We start from the raw sequence: 27463 nt of genomic DNA, 5'->3' as shown, positions 1-27463 counted from the left end.
AACTTGTCATATTTTAAATATAACATAACTATGAGAATAATCGAATATTAAAAGGAAAAAGAGGCATGGTGTTGCGGTGTCACCCCTGTCTTGGAGCGGGCGCGGCGAATGGTCGGTCCCAGGGCCCTGGCTTCCGCCGGAGCCGGAGGCTGGGCTCGCTGCTGTCCTTGGTCGTGGGGTCGTTTCTGGTACCGGGACCGCAGGTAGGTGTGGGGTGCAAGGTGTTCGAGGCGCTGCGGGCCACTGCTCTGCAGGCGAGGACTGTGCACCCCTAGGAAAGCCCTGGACAATGGGGTGTGTTGAGGGGGTGGTCTGAGCCTCCCCGGGCTGCAGAGCGAAGGAGACGGGAAAAGGACAGTGAAGTGGGTTTTTTTTTCCTGGTGGACCGCTGGGCTCTGGTTCCCAATGTGGTGGCTGTTCGAAAGCGTACCCCGAGGCTGTCGTAACTGGGTAACCTATGAGAGATCCCGCGGTGACCGCCCCCGGCCGGCCCGGAAAGGAAAGCGGCAGGGACCCGGTGCTGGGCTGCAGCTGCGAGGGAGAGTTTGACATGCGACCCCGTGCCAGCGGCTGTCTTCCTCGTTCCTCTCCACTGGAAGCTGACCTCGCCCTCGCTTCCAAACCTCAGAGCCTCCTGAGCCCACCTTTCCACAAAATGTGCACTCTTTAACAACGTTTCTTGGGTGTATGTGTCGTTAAGGCAGGTGACTTCAGGAGTTCCGTTTCTCCGTGCATCCAGCACCGCTTTCCATGGGTTAGGTCGACACTTTTGAGTGATATGATGTATAAAATGTTCTGGGGGCAAATTAGAAAGTAGAAATACGTATATATACATGTCCAATCATCTTTATTTTTCCAACGTGAGTTCGGAGTGCCTTGCAAGTAAACAGACCAGATAGTTTTCTTTTTAGAAGTTGAGCGAGAAAAACTGGGTTGAAGAAAAACTAGTATGTACTCGGAAACATAAGATAAAGTGAAGCGTGATATTGATAATAAATATTTACCGCTGTACTTACCGTAAGAGACCGTGAGGCACAAATAAAGAGTTTGGATCAGGGAGCCAGCCTGCCCGTTCATCCCGGCTCTGCCACTTACTGCATCTGTGACCTAAGGCAAGTTGATTGTCCCTGGATTCCCTCACCTGAGAAAAAAGGTCTACTGCATTATTAATGGGTACTTGCATAGAACTGTGAGGATCCCATGAGTTGGTGATTACGAAAAGCATTAAGAGTGATGCCTTACACAGAGTGCATAGGAGTCACCTCTTTCTAGAATCAGGCAAAAAAGCTTTTGTGAGTTTTATGGTTCCTTGAGTCCATAAGATAAAAACTAACTAGTTATTTGGGTTCCCCCCCCCCCCTTCCAGGAATACCATAGCTACTCCCAATTCTAAAGTATTTAGGAGCAAAATTTTTCTTAAGAGTCTTCATAGAAAGAAGTCATTAATAGAGAGTGGGCAAAGTAGGTTTACAGTCGTTCCTATGTAAAATAATGCAGTAATTAATAACAATGCCAGAATAAACTGTTTTGCATAGTCACAACTGTGAACGTACTTGTGCCCACCCCCATATATACTGTGGCCTGGTGGGCACCCATGTGGATGGATGTCACTCGTCATCCCAAGCCAAGGCTTGGCTCATCAGAGCCTGTCCTGAGTCCTGGCTGCCCCGTACCCTCCCCTTATGGTCTTGGGCCCATGACCAGGAGCCTGAAAGCCCATCTGTGCTCCCTCTCCTCTCCCTCCTCCAGGGAGTCATTCCAGCACAGCTTGTATGTCCATAAACCTTTGTCTTCCTTGGTCATCCACTCAGTGAGGTTAACAAGAAAAATTATGTTTAGTGCTACTGTTCCCAAAGTTCATTAAATTGTGGATTTTACAATTGCAATATGAAATTACTCTGGGACTAAGATTTGTCATTTCCTTCTTAGGGATGGGATCAGGCGTCCTTCATGGTGGTTGAGTCCACCATGGCTTTGAGTCCACTTACTTAAAAATGGCTTTGAGTTGAGAGTCCCCAAGCACATTTTTGCTGTTGGTTAATACAAACAGTATGTCACAGTTATGCTGAGGGTTTGAATTGATACCTGGTCAGAAATTTAACGAACTTAGTGAAGACATGTGGCAGATGGATGATGACTGGACTTCTACAGAGACCTACATTGTCTTGTATGTTTGCAGTTGAGTGCTTTCAAAGTTACATTTTCCTGTTTGACTTGGGCGCGCATGGTTATTCCAGTGCTTGACGGGCTCCAGTGTGTGTAGAACAAGTGGCTAGCTTGGTGGGCGTCGGGCAGAATCCTAAAAAAGGATCGAAGTGATCTAAGTGTTCGTCGAGAAGCACTTCAGGATCTAAATGCCAGTAACGCCGATAGAAGCACCGTCTGCTGGGAAGTAAGGCGAGATCAGTCACCTGCATGTTCACGTGCCCAAGAACTATCTCAGCAAATCGGCTGGAGAGTTCTTCCAACTCGACAGATTTTTCCAGCCCACCCCAGAGGGACGGCCAAGGAGGCCCTGTTTGGAAAAAGGCTCCCAGGGGTGATACTGACAGGCAGTCAGTTGGAGGATTCCAACTGTAGACAATAGACTAAACCTTACAACTAGTTGATGGCTACATTGTAAATTATTTATGTGAAACATCTTATTGCACCGTAATTTCCCGGATCAGTGACAGTCAGGCTGGAACCTTCAGTAATGCTACACTCTGTGAAAGACAGCGTATAGTGGAGCCTGCCGCGCTGACCACGCTCCGCTGCATCGGGCTTCCTGGTGCTGTGTGTTGTACAAATTGAAGGCTAGCGCCTCCGCCAGCGGGGGGGTGACTCACTTTATTGGGACACTTGCTCTGTTGTGTGGTCTGGAACCAACCCTGCAATGTCACCGAGGTACGCCTGTAGTTATGGAATTTTTAACTTCGTGGCCATTTCCTAACCCAGTGCCTTTACATAGATGTGAGTGATTCAAGTTTGAGAAATAAAAAATCAGAATGTGTGAGTGTGAGCACCAGTGTCTTGGAAGGAGAGGCGGGAATCCAGCCTGCGTGGTTCCAGTGCAGTTTGGGGCTGAGCACTTTCGGTGGCAGTGATGCACAGTCCTGCACCGTGCCACGGCGTCTCGGTCCGCAGCAGACCGCGTGAGCAGGGGTGTTCTTGTAGGATTATGATGGAGCTGAATGTCCTGGGAGAAACGGAAGCCTGTGTGGTTCGGGGGGAATCTCTTCCTCTGGTGGCATGAGCATCTGTGGGACTTGGCCACAGGTTCCCTGTCACTCACAGCAGGTCAGTTTTGGGTGCACAGGTGATGTCCCAGTCCGTCAGCACAGCGGAGCCTGTGCCCCCCCGGCACGACACCTTCAGAGGGCGCTGCAGCCCTCCCAGGTCGGGCTCGGTGGTCTCCAGGGAACACTGCTGTAAATGCTGCTTTGGGGACCTTTGACCCTGCACAAGGACACAGGCCCACAGGAGCGACCTTAACAAGTACTCAGTGCCATCCCCACTTTAGTAAAAGCTTTCTGTGGTCGTGTGGGGCCAGCCGGTTTGTGTGCTTTGGAAATACTTCCAGGTTGCACTGATGTGAAGCATAGATGAGTTCTGTCCCCGGTCAGCTCAGGGCCAGCACGGGCCCTTTGTGCCAGACAGGGTCAGTGGAACCAGAAACAAACTTCCAGGGTCAGACTGTTGTGTCCTGCCTGCTAGCCCCTGTCCATGTTAAGTGCCTTTTTATGAACACCACAGAGTTCCTCGGTCTGACCACTGCTCCAACGAGCATTAGGAAACCACGTTGCCATGGCATCCCCCAGGTTCCTTTATCTCTCAATCTGGATTCCTCATTCCTGCTCATCCTCCAGCTGCCTTTCGCTCCCTCCTGCTGGTCACTCTTACTGCGACCCACACCCTACCCAGCCAGCTTCTCCCGGTTCTTCCTGTCGGTCCAGCCCGCCTCCCTGCTCGCCTCCCTGCTCGGGGAGCAGCGCTGACAGCTGCAGAGCTCTGCTTCCGGCCCTGCTGTCAGAAGGGAGCCGGAGGGCGGTAGGGCCGGGTCTGGACAGTGTGCGGTCAAGTCCAGGGACCTCTTGGCCCTTCGCACCCGCTCCCACCCGCTCCCTGATTCACGCAGGGCAGCGTCCAGTCCTGCGGGCTCCGTCCATGGCCAGTGCCCTAGACGGGTGCACCTTTTTTATATGTTTTTACTGCTCCTTTTCTAGGTTTAGATACACAGTTACTTCCCTTTGTGTTACAGTTGCCTGCAGTTTTCAGTGCAGTAGCGTGCGGTGCGGGTGTGTAGCAGGGGCGGGAGGGGGATGGGGGGGTTGGACCACACACCCTGGGTGGGTGGTGGGAGGTGGGCTGTGCCGTCGTATTTGTGTCAGTGCACTCCGTGACGTCTGCACAATGACAGAATCCCTTTGGGATGCGTCTCAGAATGTCTCCCTGTCACGTGGCTGAATTCTCCTTCTAGGGTGTCATCAAAGTCTTCTGAGCCATCCTGTATGATTTGTTCATTTTTTTATTGATTTTTTTTTTTTTTAGGGGAGGGAGAGGACAAACATCAGTTTGTTGTTCCTCTTCATGCATTCAGTGGTTGATTCTTGTATGTGCCCTGACCAGGGATCAAACCCGCAACCTCGGTGTATTGGGACCACATTCTAACCAGCTGAGCTACCCAGCCGGGGCCTGATTTATTCACTTTAGATTCATGCACATAGGATGTATTTTGTTCTTTCGTTCATTTGTTTGTTTCAAAGATTTTATTTTTTATTTTTTATTTTTTAGAGAGAGGGGAAGGGAGGGCAAAAGAGAGGGAGCGTGAGAGAGAAACATCAATCAGTTGCCTCGCACTCACCCGACCAGGACCTGACCTGGCGACCTTCTGCTTTGGGGGACCGACACCCAACCAACCAAACCTCACCAGTCAGGGCCAAGGAAGTATTTTGATTTCATCTTTAGGTGCAAATTTTTACAGAAAATTGACAATTCAACTGTTTTTATTAGTACAAATTTATTTCCATATGATGACTTCTAGTTCTCATATTCCTCCTCCTTTGCCTTTGAAAACTTTTCGAACTTAAGCTCTTAAGTACCGTAAACATCAGTTCGGGGAGGAGCCTCTTCAAGAGGTATTGGGGTATAATCCAAGGTACCAAGAGCTTCGGAGCAAACCCGAGTTTGATTTCCAGCTCTGTACTTAATACTCATTTGGGTTAGGCTGCTCTCTTATTTATAATGAGGATAATGATAGTTACTTCATGCTATATAGAGAGCTATGCTGTGATGTCTCTGGTAGCTAATAGTCATTTTATAAAAGTTCCCGTCTCTCCGTCTCTGCTCGTAGAGCCATTTAATTGACATTTAGATCTCCTGTGACATTATTGAATGTGGTTGTTTTTGAAAATTTCTCTCAGATCTTTTAATTTCCTTTCAAAAATTAGTTTGCAGCTTTGCACTGTGGCAGTATGATCGCCCATGAGGTTTATTCAAGACAAATTATCGCTAATTGAAAAATCAATATTCAGCAATTATAGCTTTATCTAAAGACTTCTGCTCCTGCCCTGGCCGGCGCTGCGCGGTTGGAGTGTTGTCTCCTGCACCAGAAGGTTGCGGGTTCAGTCCCCATCTGGGCGTGTATGGGAGTCAGCCAATCAATCAATGTTTTGTCTCCAACATGGATGTTTCTCTCTTTTTTTTCCCTCTTTCTCCCTCTCTAAAATCAATAAACATTTAAAAAAAAGAATTCTGCTTCTGGCAAAAGTGTTATTCTATATTTGTTTTAGCACTGTGAGAGATGCTAACAATATTTTTCACATTTAAAAGGTTTAAATCAATTCTAGGTGGACACCAAGACTCAGCTTTTGATGGTAGAATTTTTTATACTCTTTCTCTGCACTGTATCATCAGATCACTGATGGACCTAGGAAAAAGTTAAACTGAGTAGTGCATTGTAATGTTTACATTAATCATTTAATCTTGTCGCCTATATAATCTTCAAGTGGATTTTAAGTAGTACTATGTTCTGAGGCCAAACAAATTTAAAGAGACTTTTAACATCTGTTCTTATCTTCCTGTTTCATATGCAACTTAAAAGATATTTCAAAGGCAATTATATTTCTGACAACTTTTTTTTTTCATAGCATTTAGGATGAATTTAATTCAGCTTGTGCGTGACCACTGGGTACATGTGCTTGTCCCTATGGGATTTGCTGTTGGATGGTACCTAGACAGAAGGAATGAGGAAAAGCTAACTGGCTTCCGGAACAAGAGTTTGTTATTTAAAAGGTTAGTTTGGGCATTTTTAAATCAACAATTAATTAGCCAGCTTTTGGAAGTATTCTTATTATCATACATGCCAAAAATAAACAGAAGGGGTAATCCCCTATCCCAAGGACTTAGATTTAAGTGATGTTATTTTGTAGTTTTGTTGTTTAATGCTTGAATAAAACTGTGTGATTACATTCGGAATGTAAACAGGTCTTCACTTTGTGAGGCTATTCAGATCTTTGGAAAATCCCTCTCTTTTTTTTTTTTTTTGGTAAGGGGGGTCAATTCAGGATGCATTTTTAACATAGAAACAATGTTTCAAATTAAACCAGCTTACCAGAGCCTGCTCTGTATACAGCTTTCACAAGCATTATTGTAGTCTGTTTTACTTAAGCCATTATGTAGCTGAGATACATGGTAGTGGTTAACAGCTTAGAGCTCTGCTCTCAGCAGCACTGCTTGAGAGCTTTAGACATGGTAGGCTGAGTGACCGAATGGCAGCTGATGGTCCCCTGGTTCTGCTGTGTCCCTGGAGGTGGCTCCTCTGGCAGCAGAGAGCGTTAAGGAGCCAGGGTGTCTGCCACTGGGTGTGCGGCTGGGTAGGAGGAAGCGCGAGGGAGAGGAGAGCTGAGCAGCGGTCACGGTCGCTGCAGGGGAGGTTCACGGTCAAGGGCTTCAGGAGAGAGGAGGTGAACTGGAAAGGGTCTAGAAACACTAAGCCAGCTCTTCGAGCTTTCATATGAAGATAGACTGAGAGATTACAGCTCTTTAATCTGGAAAAACAAAGTGGAAAAGATGGTAAAAGTTTAAAATCACGAGAATAGAATGAATATATCGAATCAACATTAAAAAAGTTTAATGGGTCGATATAGTAGAATGTAAAATATTGAATTCATATTAATTTGACTCTCCCTGTTATCGCCTCATAAAAGGTCTATTCATACTTTCTCCTTTCCTTCCGTCCTTCTTCCCACACAGGGAGCTGAGACCAGATGAAGAAGTCACCTGGAAGTAAAGGCTGGGGCTGAATTCCAGAATGGTCATGTTTTTTAAATTATGAGAAAAATAAAAACATTTAATTTAAACAATTTGGAATGTGATTCTTTTAATGCTGAAGTGGTCTTTCACATTTTAAGTAAAAGGCACACTAGCTTTAAAAATACTGAGTGCCTGATTGTATACATTGATGTTAACTTTACAATTAGCATTTATTTTGCTGTTACTTATTTTGAATCACAATAGTGTTAACTCATGTAGCCAGTTTTTAAAAAATATATTTAATTGGTTATACTAATAGAGTTGTCCCATTACCCCCCCTTCATGCCCCTCCACCCTGCACACACCCTCCCACCCACATTCCCCCCCCTTTAGTTCGTGTCCATGTGTCATAAGTTCTTTAGCTTCCACATTTCTCATACTATTCTTGCCCTCCCCCTGTCTATTTTCTACCTACCATCTATGCTACTTATTCTCTGTACCTTTTCCCCCTCTCTCCTCCTCCCACTCCCCTGTTGCTAACCCTCCATGTGATCTCCATTTCTGTGGTTCTGTTCCTGTTCTAGTTTGCTTAGTTTGTTTTTGGTTTTGTTTTAGGTGTGGTTGTTAATAATTGTGAGCTTGCTGTCATTTTACTATACATATTTTTTATCTTCGTTTTCTTAGATAAGTCCCTTTAACATTTCATAAAATAAGGGCTTGGTGATGATGAACTCCTTTAACTTGACCTTATCTGAGAAGCACTTTATCTGCCCTTCCATTCTAAATGAAAGCTTTGCTGGATAGAGCAATCTTGGATGTAGGTCCTTGCCTTTCATGACTTGGAATACTTCTTTCTAGCCCCTTCTTGCCTGCAAGGTCTCTTTTTGAGAAATCAGCTGACAGTCTGATGGGAACTCCTTTGTAGGTTACTGTCTCCTTATCTCTTGCTGCTTCTAGGATTCTGTGCTGCATTTTTACTTTGGCTAATGTAATTATAGTGTGCCTTGGTGTGCTCCTCCTTGGATCCAACTTCTTTGGGACTCTGGGCTTCCTGGACTTCCTGGAAGTCTATTTCCTTTGCCAGATTGGTGACGTTCTCCTTCATTATTTGTTCAAGTAAGTTTTCCACTTGTTGCTTTTCCTCTTCCCCTTCTGGTACCCCTATAATTCAGATGCTGGAATGTTTAAAGATGTCCTGGAGGTTCCTAAGCCTTTCCTTATTTTTTTGAATTCTTGTTTCTTCATTCTTTTCTGTTTGTTTCTTTCTTCCTTCTGGTCCACTCCATTGATTTGTGTCCCAGTTTTCTTCCCATCACTGTTGGTTCCCTGTGCATTTTCCTTCATTTCATTTAGTGTAGCCTTCGTTTTTTCGTCTAATTTGTGACCAAATTCAACCAATTCTGTGAGCATCCTGATCACCAGTGCTTTGAACTGTGCATCTGATAGGTTTGCTCTCTCTTGGTCGCTTAGTTGTATTTGTTCTGAGGCTTTGATCTGTTTCATTTGGGCCTTTTTTGCGGGGGGGGGGGGGGGGGGGGGTCTGGTCACACCTGTTATGAATGAGGGATGGAGCCTTAGGTGCTCACTGGGGTGGGGCAACCCAGTAGCTGGGTTGTGATGCTGTACATGGGGGCGGGGTCCAAGAGGGAACAATGATGCTTGCTCCGCTCTCTGTTGTATTCAGTCCCTTCCACCACTTCCCCCAAGCAAACTGGACCTTTCTGGTGTTGATTCCTGTGTGGGTGGGCTTGTGCACGTTCTAGGACCCCGTGGGTCTCTCCAACGAACTCACCTGTGAGGCTGGGAGTCTCTCCCTGCGCCGCAACCCCGACAGGTGTTCTCAGTCAGTGCCCCCGAGGCTCTATTTCCCAGCGCTGGGACCCTGGGTTGCATGCAGTGCCTCGCTTCACAATCGCCGCCTCGCTGGGTCTGCTGGTTGCCACCCCGCACCCAGGGTCTGCCAGACGCTGCCTGCACACCCAGGGTCCACCCGCTGCGGTCTTGCATGCCCAGATTGCCTTCCGTGCCCAGTGCCCCCGCTTTTTGTGTCTCGACCCCTCTCCACCCAGCTGCCTGACTCCGCCCCTCCTACCGGTCTGGATTAATGTGTCTATTTTAACTCTTTGGTTGTCCGACTTCCATACAGTTAAGTTTTCTGTCAGTTCTGGTTGTTATTCTGTTTCTAAGTTGTTGTTGTCCCTATCTTGCTGTGCGAGGAGGCACAGTGTGTCTACCTACACCTCCATCTTGGCCGGAAGTCTCCATGTAGCCAGTTTTTTCCTCAGATGTTTTCTAGGAAAATTTTTGCAAGCCATTTGCTTCAAAGGTATTTTAAAAGAATGATACTAAGGGGTTGTTTTTTTTTTTTTTGCTAAAAATCATATAGCCAAGAATTGTAGTTATGCTGTGTTTTGCAAGATTTCTTCAGTACTTCTGCTTATGTGTTAAAAACACATAAAGCATGAACTAGTTTTAAAAATCAAGAAATTGTACTTTGTTGAAATTAAAAACATTTGCTCTTTGACACTCGTTAAGAAAATGAAAACGCAGCCACAGACTGGAATAAAATATTTTCAAAACAAGGAACATAGTATCTAGAATATGTAAATAACTTTTTAAAAAAGATTTTATGTATTTATTACTAGAGAGAGGGGAAGGGAGAAAGACAGAAGCATCAATGTGTGGTTGCCTCTTGTATGCCCCCAGCTGGGGACCTAGCCCACAACCCAGGCATGTGTCCTGACTGGGAATTGAACTAGCGACTTTGGTTTGCAGGCCGGCACTCAATCCACTGAGCCACACCAGCCAGGGCTGAAGAACTCTTATAGCCAAGGAAGACAAGCCCAATTTTTAAAGTAAACAAGGGGTTTTTGTTTTTTTGTTTTTTAAAGATTTTATTTATTTTTTGAGAGAAGGGAAGGAAGGGAAAGAGGGAGAAAAACATCAATGTGTGGTTGCCTCTTGCACACCCCCAACTGGGGACCTGGCCCGCAACCCACGCACGTGCCCTGACTGGGAATTGAACCAGTGACCCTTTCATTCACAAGCCAGCACTCAGTCCACTGAGCCACACCAGCCAGGGCAATAAGCAAAGAGTTTGAACAGTCACTTCACCAAAAAAGATAGAGTGGAAAACAAGCACATGCAAACCTGTTCAACATCAGTGGTCACTAGGGAAATGCAAATTAAAAACAATGAGACACCACTACACACCTGTTAGAGTGCTTCAAATTTAAAAGATTGGTATTATCAAGGGTTGACAAGGGTGTGGAACACCTGGAAATCAGGTAAGCAGTTTCAAATTAAACATATACCTACCACATGACCCAGCCATTCCACTCTGAGGTGTCACCCAAGAGATGAAAGCACATGTCCACACAAAGGCTTTGTCATGAATGTTCATGGCAGCTTTATTTGTAAATCAAGAAATAACCAAGATGTCCACCCATGAATGAATGTGTTAAATCCATATAATTGATTACTACTCAGCAGTAAAAAGAAATGACCTATTGATACAGCAGAGATGAATTTCAGGTTAATTATTTAGAGTAAAAGAAGCCAAACAGCACCTACTCTACGATCCTATTTATGTAACATCCCATTTATGTTAGAAGCTGCAAACTCATCAGTAGTAACAAAGATCAGTGGTTGCCTGGGGAACCAGGGTGCAGAAAGTGGTCAGAAGGGAAGAATGCCAAAGGGACACATGGAAGCTTTGGGGGTATAGTTTGTTCATTTTCCTGATTGTGATGGTCTCATGAGTGGATATATATGTCATCTGTTATATTCAACTACCTCTTCTTGGGGAATCATTTTACTTTAGGTAAGATTGAGTGTAGGAGTAAAATTACAATGAAATACTCCCTAATTATCACTGATTCTTGCCAGAACTCAGGACATGAAATGACACATACATTTTTAAGTGTTAAGATTCCAAAGCTATTTGGGTTTTATTAACAAAAGGCCAGTTTAAAAGGTACCGTGTTCAAGAAGATAGAAATGTATTTGTGCGATCTTAAAGCTTCAGTGAAATGGATTAGGGGAAAGCTGAGTTCAAGGTGACAGATAGGAAGCAGCAGGGGTGCACGCATTCCATCTTCCCTGTCTCCAAAACTCTCCCGATTAGCTTAGTAACCTCTCTTCTCCTAATTATTGTTAATACTTTTTTTGTGCCAATGAGTCAAAAAGAATCCATGCATTTATTCATTGTTCTGTACCAACCCTTATGTAGTGAGTACGAATCCTCTGACCGTGTACACAGACACACTTAAAGAATCGGGAAAAAATGTTTTGCATATTTCGTCACTTCATGAGACCACGATTTCTTCCCCAGTTAGGCCACAAGTCCTGAAGAACACGGACCGCTTCCTCAGTGCCGTGCAGGACTGCAGACTGAGCACGCGGAGACATTCGGTAAGTGGTCATTGAACCCTCCCGGAGCAGGTCCTCACTAGCAGTCTCCTCTCCTAACCTCCCGCTGCCCCTTCTGTTCTGAACCCGCACTCACTAGTCCGCACTGGTGTCCATACCAAAACTTAGTGGGCCCTTGACCTTACGTTGCTGGACCTCTTGGCAGCAACATGGCTGCTGTGTGACACGTCCCTTTTTCAGGGCTTTCATACTACTACACACTGCCGCTTTTCCTCCCTTCTCCCGGGCTAGTCCTCTGCCCTCAGGGCTCTGCTCGAGGTCCTCTTCTCAATCTCTTCCTTTCCCACCGTGGTGATTTTACTCACACTTGTGGCGTCCGTCACCTTTTCTACGTCAACAACTCCCGCGTCCACAGCCAAACCTCGTTATCCAACCATTACTCAACATGATTACTGAACTTCATTTCAAGGTGCAAGATCTGCTCCTATTCAATGCCTTTAGCTTCATCAACACCCCCCCCCCCCGGCAACTTATTGGACCTTTTACATCCCTCAGCTGACACTCTCCAGGGCCCCCAATACAACACCTATAACAAACTGGATTTGGACTCCAGCCCAGAACTTGGGACACTGTGCTGTTCACACCTCTCTGTGTCTGTTTCCTCATGTGTAAAATAGAGATAGCAATGACTGCATCAAACATTGTATTACATTCATTAATATGTGAATTGATGCAAATTTTTTGCACATTAATATATGCCAAGCTCTTAGAAGTGTGCCTACCCTAAAGTAAGCCCTATATAAATATTAACTGGTGGAACGTACTGGGAGGTGCAATGATGCCTATTTCTCTTAAAAAATGATTGATTTGAGAGAGAGAGGAAGGAAGGAGGAGAAAAAGAGAAAACTCCTATTTGTTGTTCCATTAATGCATTCATAGGTTGCTTCGTGCATTTGCCCTGACCCGGATGGAACCTGCAACTTTGCGGTATGGGGACAACGCTTGAACTAACCGAGCTATGGAACCAGGGCTGATGCCTGTCATTTAATGGGGCTTTCAGTGGGGTGGAGGAGGAAGACAATAAATCATTGTAGTCACATATTGTAAGTAGAAAATACAAAATAAAGGGGAAAATAAAAAGAACGTAGAACCCGGGAAGTCCTTAAGAACCTAGAGCAATGGGTGGGAAATGGAGATCCTCCAAACGGCAGGTGACGCTGCAGCACCTCCCTATCCTGCCAGCTAACAGTGAATGAGTGGACGTGCGATAGAGGTCACGTGTCCCCGCCTTTACAGCCCCGGCGTTCCCTCGCCCTTCCCTCCACGTGACTCTCATCCTTGGGGATGATTGGTCTACGAGAGACACGTGGCCAGGGGTGGGCTGGGGTGGGGCGGGGCCGGGGTGGGTGGAGGGGTGGGGCCGGGGTGGGGCGGAACAGTAAGGGGTGGTCCAGCGCGGGGGCGGTTGGCTCCAGACAAATAAACATGGAGTCCATATTCCACGAGAAAGTGAGTATCCGCGTTCGGGGGGTTACCTGTGTGCGGTGCCGTGGCGGATGTAGCGCGGTATGGCTGCCTCCCCGAGAGCTGGGTGGGGCACGTGTCGGCCCCTTGCCGATCTTGCCAGGGGGGAGGAGCTTCCCTGGAATGGGATCTTCGCCGAAGCCCCCATCGCATCCTCCGCCCGCGAGGCCCGCGCCCGAGGTTCTCGGCGAGTCCGGGGGCCAGGGAAGTCCCAGGAGCCGGAGGGAGTAAGGGCAGGGCGGGGCCGGGGACGCCACAGGGCACCAGAGGTGGTGGCACCGAGTGGGCTTGCTTCTGGGCTTCTCCACTTTCCGTAGGATTCCTTCTGCAGTCCCTTTTCCCCCATTATCCATAGCCAGTCACCTCTCAGACACTTCCCTGGATCCTTCCTAACTCTTCCAGCCCTACCCTTGGCAGAATTAACTTTTCCTTCTCTGGGCTCCTGAAGTCTATGTTGGAGTCTCCCCTACAATTAGCTCCCTGGGGTTGTATTCATGTCCTTCTCTGCACCACGTCCTGAAGTCCCTGAGTGCAGGGAGCCTGGCTCCCTCCCATGGAGGCCCTGCCATTTAGGGATGTAAAGTAGGCATCCCTTGTGCCCATAAACAGGGAAGTCATTAAAGAGTGTTTGTTACGAAATGTTTGGGTTTCGTTTCTTTCCGTAGACCCATCTTTCCGGATTAGGAAACCAGCTTTCTTATTAGATATTAGGGGTGGACTGAAATAGTAGCGTTGTGGTCCGCCTATCTTGTTTTGCTTTGATTCTTCAATGGCCATGCACTTGGAAAAAATGTGTTGGTGGCATGTGGAGAAACTCGTCTTTTCCCATATACAATTATCAAGCCATTTGGGTGTGAGTGAAACCTTCCTGGGGGGGGGGGGGGGACTTTGGCACATGATACCTTGTTTCATAAAAGTTTCATGTCTTCAAAGGGTTGCTGGTGAGTCTCTTATTGAATAGGAGAAAAGAGGTTTTGTTAAATACTTGTAGTAAGTGATCATTTTTAAATTAAAAAGCCTCACATACACGACCATCAAATAAAGCAATCAAAGACTAAAGAGGCACAGCATCAATATCAACCAAGTGTTGAGTGGAGCACCCTTCTTTGGAGAAAACATTTCAGAAGTTTTGGCGCTAGAATAGACCGATTTTTATGTTTGGGGAGGAAGGACCTATCGCTGTAGTTATCACTAATCTTGATTGACATGGTTGATGAAACTTGGACAAGAGAAATTTAGTTGCTTGGCTAAGGAATTGGATGTGCGTATTTTTGTTACTGATTTTCAGAAGCTTTGGTATAAGACCAAATGTTTCAACGCCATTTCTTGAGAATTATGCAGTGTATATTTTAACAATATTGTTACCTATTTTAGATAGATTTCAGTGAAGGTAACTACTAAACCGTGGGATGAAAGGAAGCTGCGTGATGGCATGATGAAAATCTGGTTACGTGACAGAAGTCACTCAATTATCAGCATGTTTGTCAGCTTAAAGATACTTCAGGAATATATTTACCCTTATCATAAACTGGCATGTTCTTAGCAAATGAAGGCGCTTGAATTAAAGTTCTTCGGGCATATTTCAAGAGTATGGGAAACACCCTTAATCATAGGGCCCGTTGTTAATTTAATCGCAGTCCCTTTCAGGAATGTTAATGTGCCATTTTCCAGCACCCTCCCTTCCCCTCCACCTTGTATATTTAACCCTTGCTACGTCCTGGGTTTGGAGAGCCAGAGGACCAACTCGGCCTCTAAGGAAGCTGTGCATGAAGGGGTGTCCGCCTGCAAAGGGGACCTGCAACTTGGAATGTGGGTTTCCCCGTATTCAGAGCTGTTACTTTGAGTGCGCTTTTATTAATTAAAAGGTAAACTTAATAAATTGTTTATCCCTGTGTCCCCAGTACTTCCTGTAGTGCCTGGTCCAAAGTAGATGTTCAGTGAACGTTTGCATAACTTGAGTTCTTGGAGCATCTAAGATGTAGATGTTGCTGTTTATCTAAACAGTTTTTTTTCTGTAAATATTTTAGGCTCAGCAGGTCATAGATGGTGTCACGTATTCTTGTTTGTGTTTTCACAGCCATCTGAAAATGTAAAACCACTCTTAGCTACCGGCGCAGGCTGAATTTGACTCAAGAGTGAGAGTTTGCCAGTCCCTAACTTGAACCCTAACATTAACTGGCCACTAAATTTTTTTTGTTTTGTTTTGTTTTTTGTTCTGTTGCCCGCTTTCTGTCATTTTTGTGATCACTTCTATCGCTGATGGCTCCCGGTGAGGTCGCTGTGCCATCTGAATTGGTACTTCTACGTAATGGAAACTGAGGATGGCCGCCAAACTTGCTGGGATTACGTTTAAAATCGGTGAAAATACTGAAAAGATTCCGAGCATCGACTTTCTGACATCTGTTACGCTCTTTTGTGATTGCTGGCGCTTAGCCATCTGCCGTATATTTGAGGTTTAGGAATAACCGCATTCCACCCAAGTGGCGGGAGGAAGTGGTAATGACAGGGACTTGAAACCTCTGCCTGGGTTTGGAGCCTCGCTCTGCCGTTTTGCCACCTGTGTGCTCCTGGATAAGTTACTTATTCTCTCCCTGCTGTAGTGTCTTCTTCCTCTGTGGGGTGAGGGTATCACAGGGTTTGCCTCAGACTTCTGAGAGCCTAGAATGCTGCCTGGCTCGTGCTGTGGAAGTGCTGGCCTCTGTCACTCAGATGCTGGTGTTTGCCAAACCTCGTGCTGCAGTGAGAGGTGGGGCCTTCTTATCTTTCGGACGGAAGGATGTGCTGCTGGGTGGGTGGGGTGGCCCCTCGGCTCTTTTCAGACACACCCTTAGGTTTGTGCCTGGATTTCTTTTGTAGGCAGTAGTGTCTCTGGGAGTTTGAACTAGTTCGGGTTGGTCCTGAGGACTTGGAGGGCAGTGAGGAATGGTTAGGTGCTGTTCCCTTTGGCTGTTTTATAGAACATCATGGTAAAACTGAAGATGCTGTCTGTTCGTCCTCTGATCGCAAGGCGATAAATTTGGGCCAGAAATCATGCAATGTGAGAATACCTCTGAACTTTGACTATAACAAAGTGAACTTGTAGTCAGCTTTGGTTAAAGTTTGATAAGAAGCAAGTGGCTGGGGATAGGTTGTGGGGAGAGGGGGTTGCATAATCTTAAGAGGGGCCGTTGTACAATTTTTTTTTTTTGGTCCTTGTAGAATTTGATTCTTCTTAGGACTTTAAAAAGTGATTTTAAATTTGGAATGGACAATTTGTTCTTTCCTTCAATTAAATCATAGTAGAAGCACAGAACGATATTATTTCCTATAGTAATACAGTTTCTCTTAGGATTTGATTTCAAGTGCTTATTTTTCCTTTTTTATTTTTAATATTTACTTTTATCCTCACCTGAGGATATTTTTTCACTGCTTTTAGAGAGAGAGGAGGGGAGAGAAGGGAACATTGATGCGAGAGAGAGAGGCATTGGTTGGTTGTCTCCCGCACATACCCAGACCTGGAATCATACACAGCTGGACTCAGGACCAAACCTACAGCCCAGGCATGTGCCCTGCCTGGGAATTGAACCTGCAGCCCTTGAGTTATGGGTTGACAACGCCAACCAACTGAGCCACACCGGCTAGAACTTAAGTGCATAATTGTCATTTTTTAAATCAGATAATTGGATGTCCTTATTTCTATATATGAGATCTGTCCAGAAAGTCTTCAACCATGTGATATGAAAAATAAAGACATTTATTGAAGAAGATCCAAGAAACATTGTACACAGGACAGTGATGCCTCAGTCTGCTTCAAAGTAGGCACCTTGGGACCTCACCCAGTTCCCCCAGTCACCATCAGCTGCCCCATCGGATTTTCCGGAATCTCATCAATGGTCTGAAATCTCTTCCTTTTCACAGGTGATTTTAGTTTTGGGAAAAGCCAGAAGTCTCAGGGCAGGGCACCAAATCATGCTGCTGTAGTGGGGCTGAGTCACCTGGGTGATTTGATGTTTCACCAAAAACCTCTGCATGAGACGTGATGCATCAGTGAGCATGTTGGGATGAAGCTGCCAGTCACCAGTTGCCCACAGCTGCGGCCTTCTGAATCACTTGAATAGCTTCCGCTGAGAAATGTTCAAGCTTAATGCAAAATTTGATGCAGATGCATTGGTGCAGATTCATTGCTCTACTCTCTCAGTCATTTTCAGTGCCACGGCCACACAGTACACATGCTCACTCGGTGGCGTCTACTGCCCCCACTGACCAGTGGAGTGAAGTCGTCGTTGTTCTGCATGTGCACTCCAGTCCTCTCTCCTTGGCTGCCGGGGTCCATGGATGTCACCAAACCCTTCTCGCTATATTCACAATGGCTGGACTTTTTCCGGACGGACCTTGTATAGTATTTAATGTGGTAACCATAGTTTGAGAGCCCTAAACTGAGGCATGTATGTAGCCTGCCAGCAGGACAGAAAATTTGCATTAGGACTGTTCCCAGGAAAGTCCTGGTCACCGTATTCGGTAGCTCTTGCCGTGTGCAGTAGCTATATCTTAATAGAGGCTTTTTTGCTGTTTGAAATTTTTGCAGCATTTATTTGTTGACTTTATATATAGGGAGAAAGCATCAATTTGTTGTTCCACTTATTTATGTGTGCATTGGTTGCTGCTGTATGTGTGTGCCCTGCCCAGGGATGGAACTGGCCACCTGGGCATATTGGGCAAGGCTCTCACCCGCTGAGCTACCCAGCCCGGGCTGCTGTTTGAATTTGTAAATCGAACACTGTAGGGGCACACAAATCCTAAGAGTGCAGCTCAGTGAATTCTCTCCAAGTGAACACACGTGTGTGAATAACACTGTGATCGAATAACAGACATGCATTTCCCTGAACTCCCTAAGCCTCCCTGTGGCCTCTTCCGTCCCTGCCTCAGCCCCCTGCAGGGGCAGCCACGGTCCTGAGCCCTAACATCACGGGCTAGTTGTGCCTCTTGCTGAACTTCTATGAATGGAGTCACATGGTGTGTCCTCTTTTGAGTCTGGTCTTCTTTTTTTTAACATTGTTTGAGAGGGTCATCCGTGGTGTCGAAGTCATCGTAGTTAATTCACTCTCATTGTTAAGTACTATTCCTTTGTGAATCTAACATGATGTATCCATTCTACTTTGATGGGCATTTGAGTAGTTTCCAGTTCGGGGGCCATTATGAATTAAGCGGCGCTTTTTTTGAACATTGTTACACATGTTTTGATGGACATATTTTTGCTTTTCCTTTGTTTGCATTCTGTCCCTAGTAGTGGAATAGCTAGATCTTAGGTAGATCATAGGGTGTGTAGATGTTAAGCTTGAGTAGGTACTGCAAACCGTGTTCCAAAGTGGTTATACTAATGTGCAATTTCACTAAGTAGTGAGTAATAGTTTTTGATGTCTCTAGTCCTCTCCAATATTTTAGCCATTTTGTAGAGTGTGTAGTAGTAACACACTGTGGTTTTAATATTTATATTCAGTACTTTTCCCTGATGGTAATGAAGTCGAGCACCTTTTTGTGGTTTTTTAGCCATTTGGCTCTCCTCTTGTGAATGCCCGTTTGCCTTGTCCTTTTTCAGTGGAATATAAGTAGGACATCCGTGTATCCTTCGTCTGCATGTAGTGTTCAGTGGGAGTTGCTCTCTGGTGGGGAGAAGGAGAAGGAGGTGGAAACAAGTCCTCTCTCACCGTCACACCAGGTTATGCACTTGACTTGGCCAGAAGGCCTAGACGCGACCAGGTGATGAAGGTGAATTTATCTCAGCCCCGTCTCAGCCTCAGACCGTCTCAGCCCTGCCTTCCTGTTCCTTGTGTGTGTGTTCCCTACATCTTTCTCAGCAGCTGAGTGTTGCTCCTGGAAGATGAATTCGCAGGAAGAATAACTGCCCTGCAAGGAGGTGTTCCTCGGGGCCACTGTCTGTCGTGTGATGCTAGAGCTCAGCACGAACCGCAGGGTGCCGGACAGCCCTGCGGAGTGGACTGTCCCGGGACAGCGTTCAGGGCCGGGGTCAGCAGGAGAAGCACGTGTTCTCCCCTCTGCTGTCATCCCCCAGAGAGGCAGACCTCCCTGGTCTTTGTTCACCGGAGGGGCTCCCTTCACCTGTGAGTCTCTCCGCTCACAAGGCGAGCTGGGGACGGCAACACCGTGGAGGGCTGATGAGTGGGCTGCTCAGGGCCGGGCAGTCTGGACACAGATTTGGATGGTCGTGTGGATGCCCAGCACCCGCAGGCCCTGGGGCCCATGGGAAGCTGTGCGCCCTCACCTCGTAACAGGAAACCGGTGATCCCACGGGGAGCTGAGCTCGGAGGCAGCCTGCTAGTTGGGGTCCTCCGGAGGTGAGCTGCGGGGATGCTTCCCGTCAGTCTTCCCGTGTGTGCATCTTCGTCAGCGTCCCTTGCAGAAACCTCAGCTCCGTAGCTGCAGGTCTTTGGTGACGTTCAGTAACAATTCAGTGACATGAAATTCAGTAAGAACAGAATTTTACTTCTGTGTATCAGTTCTTGAGATAGGAAATTACACGAACAAGCATTTTGACCAAGTAGAGATTATCTCATTAAAAGAGCAAATGTTCCAGGGATTACAGTTTCCTGTCAGCCTGAGCGGTTTGCCATGGGGTCTCTGAAGACGAATTTATTTCAGGCACCGAAAGGGAGGGGGGATAAATGCTTATCATTTTTAATACAATATGAGATTTGGTATATTTCACAGATGTTCATTTAATATAGATCATTCTTAAGTCTTTGATCATACAGCTAAATTATCGTAGTTTCATCGATGGTCGAGTTGTAAAACGCGTGTTCGATGAAAATGCGCGTGCCGTCTGTTAGTCCTGCTTGTCTAAAGCTGAACAGGTTCCGTTTTGACAGTGTTGAGAAGTTCATGATTACATTGCTCTTTAAGGAAAGACACTGGACGAATCTGTTTAATAAATCACATTGGAATTTATTTTTTTCTTTTGGAACCATTAGCAAGAAGGCTCACTCTGTGCCCAGCATTGCTTGAATAATCTATTGCAAGGAGAGTATTTTAGCCCTGTGGAACTGTCGTCGATTGCACACCAGCTAGATGAAGAAGAGAGGATGAGGATGGCAGAAGGCGGAGTTACGAGTGAAGACTACCGCACATTTTTGCAGGTACTGATTTCAGACTCATGCAGTTGCCTTTTTAAAAAATAATGTGGGTACTGAAAAAAAAAAGAAGGAAACATGTGCGTATTGTTTAGAAGAGAGCAGACCCTTCTCCCTATCGGGATCCGACCTGTTAATTATAACTGTGCTTTTGACTTTCTCAATGGGAATGCATAAGATGTTTTTTTATATATGCACACTAATGACAGTTTTCCTTTCTCTCTCCACCCTCCAACCCTGCCTCAACTGCCTGTCCAAATTCAACAGCAGCCTTCTGGAAATATGGATGATAGTGGTTTCTTCTCTATTCAGGTAAGTAGTCACACGCAAGTGCTGCATGTCGTTGTTGCCCCAGGCTCTGTTGTAGCTCAGGGTGTGATCAATATGAGTATCTTTAAAGTCACTATAACGATGTGACCCCCAGAAGTTCCTCCGATAGATCGTGTCCAAGAGGATGAGATTGTACTCAAGAGTAGTAAGTGTTTTACAGATAAACATGAGCGTTAAGATTGTAGAGGCTTCAATTTAGGGTATGGTTTTTTAAAAAGATGATATACTTTGTATGTGGATACTAATAACCTTAACTCTAATAAGTCGGAGCCTTTTAAACTTACTGTCTCTTGTGTAAATTTGAGAAAGATGCAACACCTTGCTGCCTTCCCTTTAAACCAGCCCAGTGGGACTAGGTTCTTTTCTGGTGGTCTGTGGCTGTGCCTTTTATTTGTTGTTTAACATATAGGATTCAGAGGAAGCTGTACTGCTCGTGAGATTCTCTGACCTGCAGGTCTCTCGTTCTGTTTGTCATGCCTGAGAGGTGTATGCAGAGAAGAACATGCAGAGGCAGTTCTTCCCAGAGCCTCTCCTCGGGGCCCTGTGTCCGCAGATGTCTTGGTGTGCGTTCCGCTTGTGCTGTCCTGGACTGCTCACTCCCCGGCATTTCCATTCAGTGCTTCCCTGGGGACTGCTCGGGTAACAGATACCACGGGGCTGGGATCCAGGCCGTGAGGGGCCCAGCCCTCCCCGTCCCGGGCGTGGCGCTGCCCTTGGTGCTGATCCACACGTGCCCGCTGCATTGCCTCCACTCTTGTCTGCCGGTGCCAGGTGCACTTGTTTCTTTGTGAGCTGCCTCGGAGGGTAGGTAGTGAGTATTTAGAACTCTCCATTTTACTTCCAGACAGTTTGAAATCATCAGTATTATCTTTTGTTTTTTTTTTCTAAAACTCTAAACATATGATAACAGAAGTTTAAAACCTACAAAAACTTCATTTTAAATCCCTAGAAAGAACTCATTTTAATAGACATCTAATTGTCACTATTACTGACATATCAGGAAGTGGGTGGAAATACAACTTTTCTACAGCAGGACACATATCAGCCAAATTATCGTATGTGTAGAGAGAGAGAGAGGACTAGTTTTAAGAATACACTTTAAGGGTAGACTATACATCTGGATTTTTGAGGCAGTTTTGTCTAAGAATTGTGGGGATCCCTAGAATATCCCAGAAACCTAGTGTTAAGGAGAACTATTTAAAAAATACTGTATTGATGATGCTGTTACAGTTGTCCCAATTTTTCCCTCTTTGTCCCCCTCCACCCAGCACCCCCCACTCCCTCAGGCAGTTCCCCCCCCCCCATTTGTTCATGTTATGGGTCATGTGTATAGAAGTTCTTTGGCTGCTCCATTTCCCATACTGTAGCCATTACATCCCCATGGCTATTCTGTAACTACCTATTTCTACTTCTTAATCCCCTCACCTCTTCACCCCTCCCCCACACCCTCCTCCCATCTGGCAACCATCAAAACATTCTCTGTATCCATGGTTCTGTCTCTGTTCTTTTTGTTTGCTTAGTTTGTTTTTTAGATTCAATTATTGATAGATACGTATTTATTGCCCATAGTTTTGATGTTTTTCTTAAAAAAGTCCCTTTAACATTTCATGTAATAACATCACCATGTTTTGGTGATGATGAACTGCTTAAGTTTTTTCTTGTCTGGGAAGCTCTTCGTCTGCTCTTTGATTCTAAACAATAGCGTTGTTGGATAGAGCAGTCTTGGCTGTAGGTCCCTGCTTTTCATGACTGCATATTTCTTGCCAATCCCTTCTAGCCTGCAAGGTTTCTTTTGAGAAATCAGCTGACAGTCTTATGGGAACTCCCCCATAGGTAACTACCATATTTTGCCATGTATAATGCTTACTTTTCTTTTACCCAAATATATGAGGGAAAAATAAGGATGCTCATTATACAGGGGTAGTACTAATCCCTTATCTTTATGAATGCTTTTAATTCTTTTATTTACGCTTATGTGTTAAAAGTGTAACTCTAGAAAGCAATAACAATACCTGTATGCAAAATAATACTCTGGAATACAATCATTGCTTTTGTTTCTAAATATAAATAAAAGATTGAATTAAAAAATTAAAGGAAAGGTTTTTTTCCTGAAAGCTTGGGCAAAAAAGGTGGGCGCACATTATACACAGGAGCGCATTATACATGGCAGAATGTGGTGGTAACTTGTTTCCCTTGCTGCTTTTAAGATTCTCTCTTTCTCGTTAACCGTTGGCATTTTAGTTATGATGTGTCTCAGAGGGCCTCTTCACATCCGTCTTGTTTGGGACTCTGTGCTTCCTGGTCTTGCATGTCCATTTCCTTCACCAAATTAGGGAAGTTTTCTTTCGTTGTTTTTTCAAATAGATTTTCAGTGTCTTGCGCTCCTCTCCTCCTGACACTCTGATGTGAATGTCGGACCTCTTGAAGCCGTCCCAGAGGCAGCTCACACTGTCCTCGTGTTCTGGATTCTTTTTCCTTGTTGTTCTGATTGGTTGTTTATTGCTCCCTTATGTTCCAGATCATTTGATTTAATTCTCGGCTTCCTCCACTCTACTGTTGTTTCCCTGTAAATTGTTCTTTATTTCAATTAGTGTGTCCTTCGTTTCTGACTGGGTCTTTCTCATGCTGTTGAGGTTCTCACTAAGTTCCTTGAGCATCTTCATAACTGGTATTTTGAATTCTGCATCGAAAAATTGCTTATCTCCATTTTGTTTAGCTCTTTTTTCTGGAGTTCTGATCTGTTCTTTCATTTGGGCCATGTTTCTTTGTCTCCTCCTGTGTTTGTTTCTGTGTATTAGGCAGAGCTGCTTTGTCTCCCTGTCTTGGTAGCGTGGCCTAATGCAGTAGGTGTTTAGTAGGGACAGTGGCACAGACTCCCTTGTCACCCAAGGGCCCCTGGGTACTAGAGGTGCGCCCTTCGTGTGGGCTGAGTACACCCTCCTCTTGTAGTTGAGCCTTGCTGTTGGCAGGTCAATGGGAAGGATTTACCCAGGTCAGTCGGTTGCAAGGACCAGCTGTAGTCACTGTCCACCAATCTGCACCCTTGGTAGAGATCAGCTGTGTGGGGGCAGTGTGGTGGTGCCCCAGTGTGGTCTGTAGCTGTCCACTGGGTGCAGAGGCTTTGGGCTTTCCTGGGTGGTGCAGGCCAAGGTCAGCCCCTACCTGGGTTTTATCCAGGGCCACCCTGCCTGAGCTATAAAGCAATCTGAGATGGCTGCTACTTGGAGATTCCCTGGCAGAAGCCAAGCTGTGAATCTTGTCTGGCAGCTGCTAGTGCAGGGCCTGGTGCTCACTGAGACCACCAGCTGTTGCTTATTTGAGAGGATTAAGGAAGTTGTGAAGTGTGAGCCAAGACCAGCCATTCATATGGAAAAGCAGCTTGGGTGGGCCTTTAAGTTGGGTGGGGGCAGAGTCTTTCAGGATCTCCAGGGTGGGGTAAATAGTGTTAGTCACGTTTGGAGTCTCAGATATGGGCACCAGCTTGCTGACTCTGTGGCCCTGTTGGGGGAGGGTTCAAAAAAGGGACAGTGGCTTCTGCCCACCTGCTCTCACCTGGATGCCAGTCTCTTCACTTCCTCCCTGCATGTCACTGGGGCCTTTTAAGCTGCTACGCTGGTGCTGCAGCTCTGAGGGAGTGAGTCTCCATGTTTGGGTCCTTTAGGGAAACTGCTTGGGACTCCAGAAGTTTCTTCCACTGACTCTATCCCTGCCGGTTTTTGCAGCCAGAAGTTATAGGAATTTATCTTTCTGGCTCTGGAGCCCTGGGCTGGGGGGCCCGTGTGGTGCTGGGAGACCTCACTTCTGGGATATCTCTCCCAGATTTTTCCCACCACACGTGGGTGTGGGCCCAGCCTGCTCTGCGTGTGCGTCCCTCCTACCGGTCTGGGTGGGTGTGGCTTCTTTAATTCCCTGGTTGTTGGACTTGCATTCAGCTCGACTTCTGGCAGTTCTGAGTGATGGTTGTTCCATATTTTAGTTGTGATTTTCGTGTGGTGGTTTGAGGAAGGCAAGCCGTGTTTACCTGCGCCGCCCTTTGACCGTAAGTCCCGTAGCATTTTAAATGCTATGCTTGTATGTTATTTATAGATGTAGTGGTATATCTTACACACACTTTTTAAAAATCACAGCCTTCTGGAGAAATTGGTGTATGAAGTACGATTGTTTGCACAGCTAACATGGGTTTCCCTGCTTAAATCTGAAATTGAACAGTGCAGCTCATGAGAAATTGCTGTTTGTTTTTTTTTTTAACAGGTTATAAGCAATGCCTTGAAAGTTTGGGGCTTAGAACTAATCCTGTTCAACAGTCCAGAGTATCAGAGGCTTGGGATTGACCCCATGTAAGGTTTTATTTTGCTTTTCCTACATTTCTTCCCCTAATTTTGATTTTGAAAGTTATCATTTCTTAAAGGAGAAAAATATATGTTCAGTGCGTTCATCTTGATGTGCCCCGTGTCACTCCCTTTTCGCCTTTTGGGGCGTCCGTGTGCCCCCAGCCGTCCTGGCAGCACAGTGTCCGGGCACCGGGCTGCTCCTCGGGGGTCGTGTGACGCCACCGTTCGCACCGCGTCACACACCTGCGCACAGATGCGCTCTGGTGTGCTTCGTAAACATCCGTGACACTTAGCTGTGAACATGGTCTGAAATTACAAGTTTATTATAACCCTATAACCCTTGCCAGTAGACAAACTTAATAATGGGTCTCTGTTTTTTTTCCTTTTCTAGAAATGAAAGATCATTTATATGCAATTATAAAGAACACTGGTTTACAGTTAGAAAATTAGGAAAACAGGTAATGTTTCTCCTCCTTCCTTGTTACTTTTCTCATTCCACACTTCATTTGTAGCTTAAATGTAAAGGATCAGATGAAGAAATTTATCAGTCATGTGTAGGTGGCATAGTTAGAAATTTCCTATTTTAAAAGATAATATCAGTTTGCTTTATAGATTTATTTGTGACAACCATTGCTGTATCATAAGAAAAATTCTTTATTTAAGACAACGGCAAACGTGGTTACTTTTAAGTGGGTTTTATGTGATAAATGTTTTGTTGGTTAACTATTCCATTAATAGATTTGTATTTAGCGTAGTAGTGTTACAAAGCCTGAAAGTGTCCAGAGGGAGTAAAGTTTTCAGCCATGTTTGCTTTAGCATAACAAATTCTTCACATTCCAAACTGCCACATAATACATACATCCCCGTAAAATCACTTCTCTTAAAAAGAAAAAGAACATGAGCTGTGTCTTGAGCAAGCCTTTTTTTAAGATCGAGGAATGTACCTAAAATGTTATTTTTTAAAATAATTACCAGTGCTCTTTGTATACACAGTTCTATTTTTGAAACAGTTATTTGAAGTCTGTCTTTAGAATTTTGAATCTTTGAATGAGTGTTAATGAAAGTGGACTGATATAATAAGGAATTAATTATGTTTTAAAAGGATTTTATTTATTTTTATTTTTAGAGAGGGGAAAGGAGGGAGTGAGGGAAAGAAACATCAACCTGTGGTTGCCTCTCGAGTGCCCCCTGCTGGGGACCTGGCCCACAACCCAGGCATGTGCCTGACTGGGAATAGAACCAGTGATCTCTTGGGTCACAGGCTGGCACTCAGTCTACTGAGCCGCACCAGCCAGTGCAGAAGGAATTAACTATTGATACATGCATCAACATGGGTGATCTCCAAATAATTATGCTCAGTGAAAGGTAGATACCAAACTACCTACTATATGGTTCCATTATGTAAAAGTGTAGAAAATGCAGGCTGACCTGTGTTGGTAGAAAGCAGATCAAGCAGTGGTTGCCGGGGATGAGGAGGGCAGGGAAGGGCGAGCAGGTTCCAGGGCACAGGGACGCAGCAGTGGTGAGGGCGTTCACTCTTCTGCTTGTGGTGATGGTTTCATGGGTGTATGCGCATGTTAGAGCTTTTCAGATTGTGCACTTCAAATATGTACAGATTATTGCACGCCTGTTATTCCTCAATAAAGCTGTTTTTAAAAATAATACAAAAAAATGAAGTCAAGAAAGTACATTGAATTAATGCAATACAAGATAATTCAAGAACAAAAAAAATATTGCTATTATCTTTTTACTCAGCTGCCTAAATGCAGCTTCATCTTACATGGTTATGTCTATTTTTAAAGATTTTATTTATTTTGGGGAGAGGGTGGAAGGGAGGGAGAGGGGGAGGGAGAGACATCAGTGTGTGACAGACACATCGATTCATTGCCTCTCACACCACCCCCCAACTGGGAACCAAGCCCAGAGCCCAGGCATCTGTCCTGAATGGAAATCGGACCACTGACCATTTGGTTCACAGGTCAGCCCTCAGTCCACTGAGCCACACCAGCCAGAGCTTAAATGTCTTCAGGTCCCCTCCTGAGGAACTTGGAGCTAAGTAAGCAAGGCGCAGGAAGTGTGGCGGAGCAGAGGGCGGCCCAGACGGGAATCGACTCCAGGGCAGAGCGAGGGCAGGACACTGGGGGTCTGTGCCTCTGGTTTCATGATGTCTTTGAAGAGTGTGATCACAGGTTCTTCACATTTTGTGTCTATAGTAGTCCATGTATTTTTTTTTTTTTTAAGATCTGACAGCTTGGATTCCAGAAGTTATTTTATATTGATTTGCATGTAGATTTATATCATTGTTTTGAGAGGTTTTTAAGATTTTAGTTCTTCAAAATTGTAGTTTCACATTTTAAATTACTCTGTCTTTGACAAAGACAAGAAATGTCCAACATTGGCTAATCTTTAGCTGTAATTTATATTTTTGTTTAAAATTGTATTTTTTCCCTGTTGACTCTTTTGTCTGAGGTCCCTTGTAGGTTGAGTTCCGGCTCCTACGAAGCAGTGACTAGATGATGTTAGTTACACGCAGCGGTGGCTTTCGCAGTC

The 27463-nt window shown here is 45.3% G+C and overlaps 2 protein-coding genes across 9 annotated transcripts in view; both read left to right on the top strand.

The window, feature by feature from the left end:
- The first annotated feature begins 51 nt into the window (after window positions 1–51).
- Window positions 52–7343, top strand: NDUFB1 (NADH:ubiquinone oxidoreductase subunit B1). Of its 3 annotated transcripts, none has more exons than XM_028507771.2 (3): window positions 52–203; window positions 6129–6273; window positions 7234–7343. In XM_028507771.2, exons 2-3 carry the CDS (start codon window positions 6137–6139, stop codon window positions 7268–7270), a joined length of 174 nt encoding a protein of 57 aa, XP_028363572.1. In that variant the 5' UTR covers window positions 52–203; window positions 6129–6136; the 3' UTR covers window positions 7271–7343. The 3 variants fall into 3 exon arrangements, with proteins under 3 accessions (XP_028363572.1, XP_028363571.1, XP_035869251.1); XM_028507770.2 differs by having other exon boundaries at window positions 94–203; window positions 6136–6273; XM_036013358.1 differs by lacking the exon at window positions 52–203 and adding an exon at window positions 2777–2886 and having other exon boundaries at window positions 6136–6273.
- Window positions 7344–13015: 5672 nt separating this feature from the next.
- The window catches only part of ATXN3 (ataxin 3), a 33725-nt gene continuing 19277 nt past the window's right edge, over window positions 13016–27463 (top strand). For 2 of the 6 annotated variants that reach the window (XM_028506461.2, XM_036013335.1), the window contains exons 1-5: window positions 13030–13113; window positions 20094–20258; window positions 20520–20564; window positions 24834–24919; window positions 25305–25371. In XM_028506461.2, the coding sequence (XP_028362262.1) occupies window positions 13090–13113; window positions 20094–20258; window positions 20520–20564; window positions 24834–24919; window positions 25305–25371 (387 nt within the window). In that variant the 5' untranslated portion in view covers window positions 13030–13089. Of the gene's footprint in view, window positions 13171–13246; window positions 13356–20093; window positions 20259–20519; window positions 20565–24833; window positions 24920–25304; window positions 25372–27463 lie in introns of those variants that run through there. The other 4 variants (XM_036013312.1, XM_036013316.1, XM_028506462.2 and 1 more) reach the window with 3 other exon arrangements.

This window comes from Phyllostomus discolor, chromosome 1, assembly GCF_004126475.2.
Source record: "Phyllostomus discolor isolate MPI-MPIP mPhyDis1 chromosome 1, mPhyDis1.pri.v3, whole genome shotgun sequence".
Classification (NCBI taxonomy): Eukaryota; Metazoa; Chordata; class Mammalia; order Chiroptera; family Phyllostomidae; genus Phyllostomus; species Phyllostomus discolor.
Note: the sequence above shows the minus strand (reverse complement) of the source record. Positions and strands in the feature narration are given on the sequence as shown.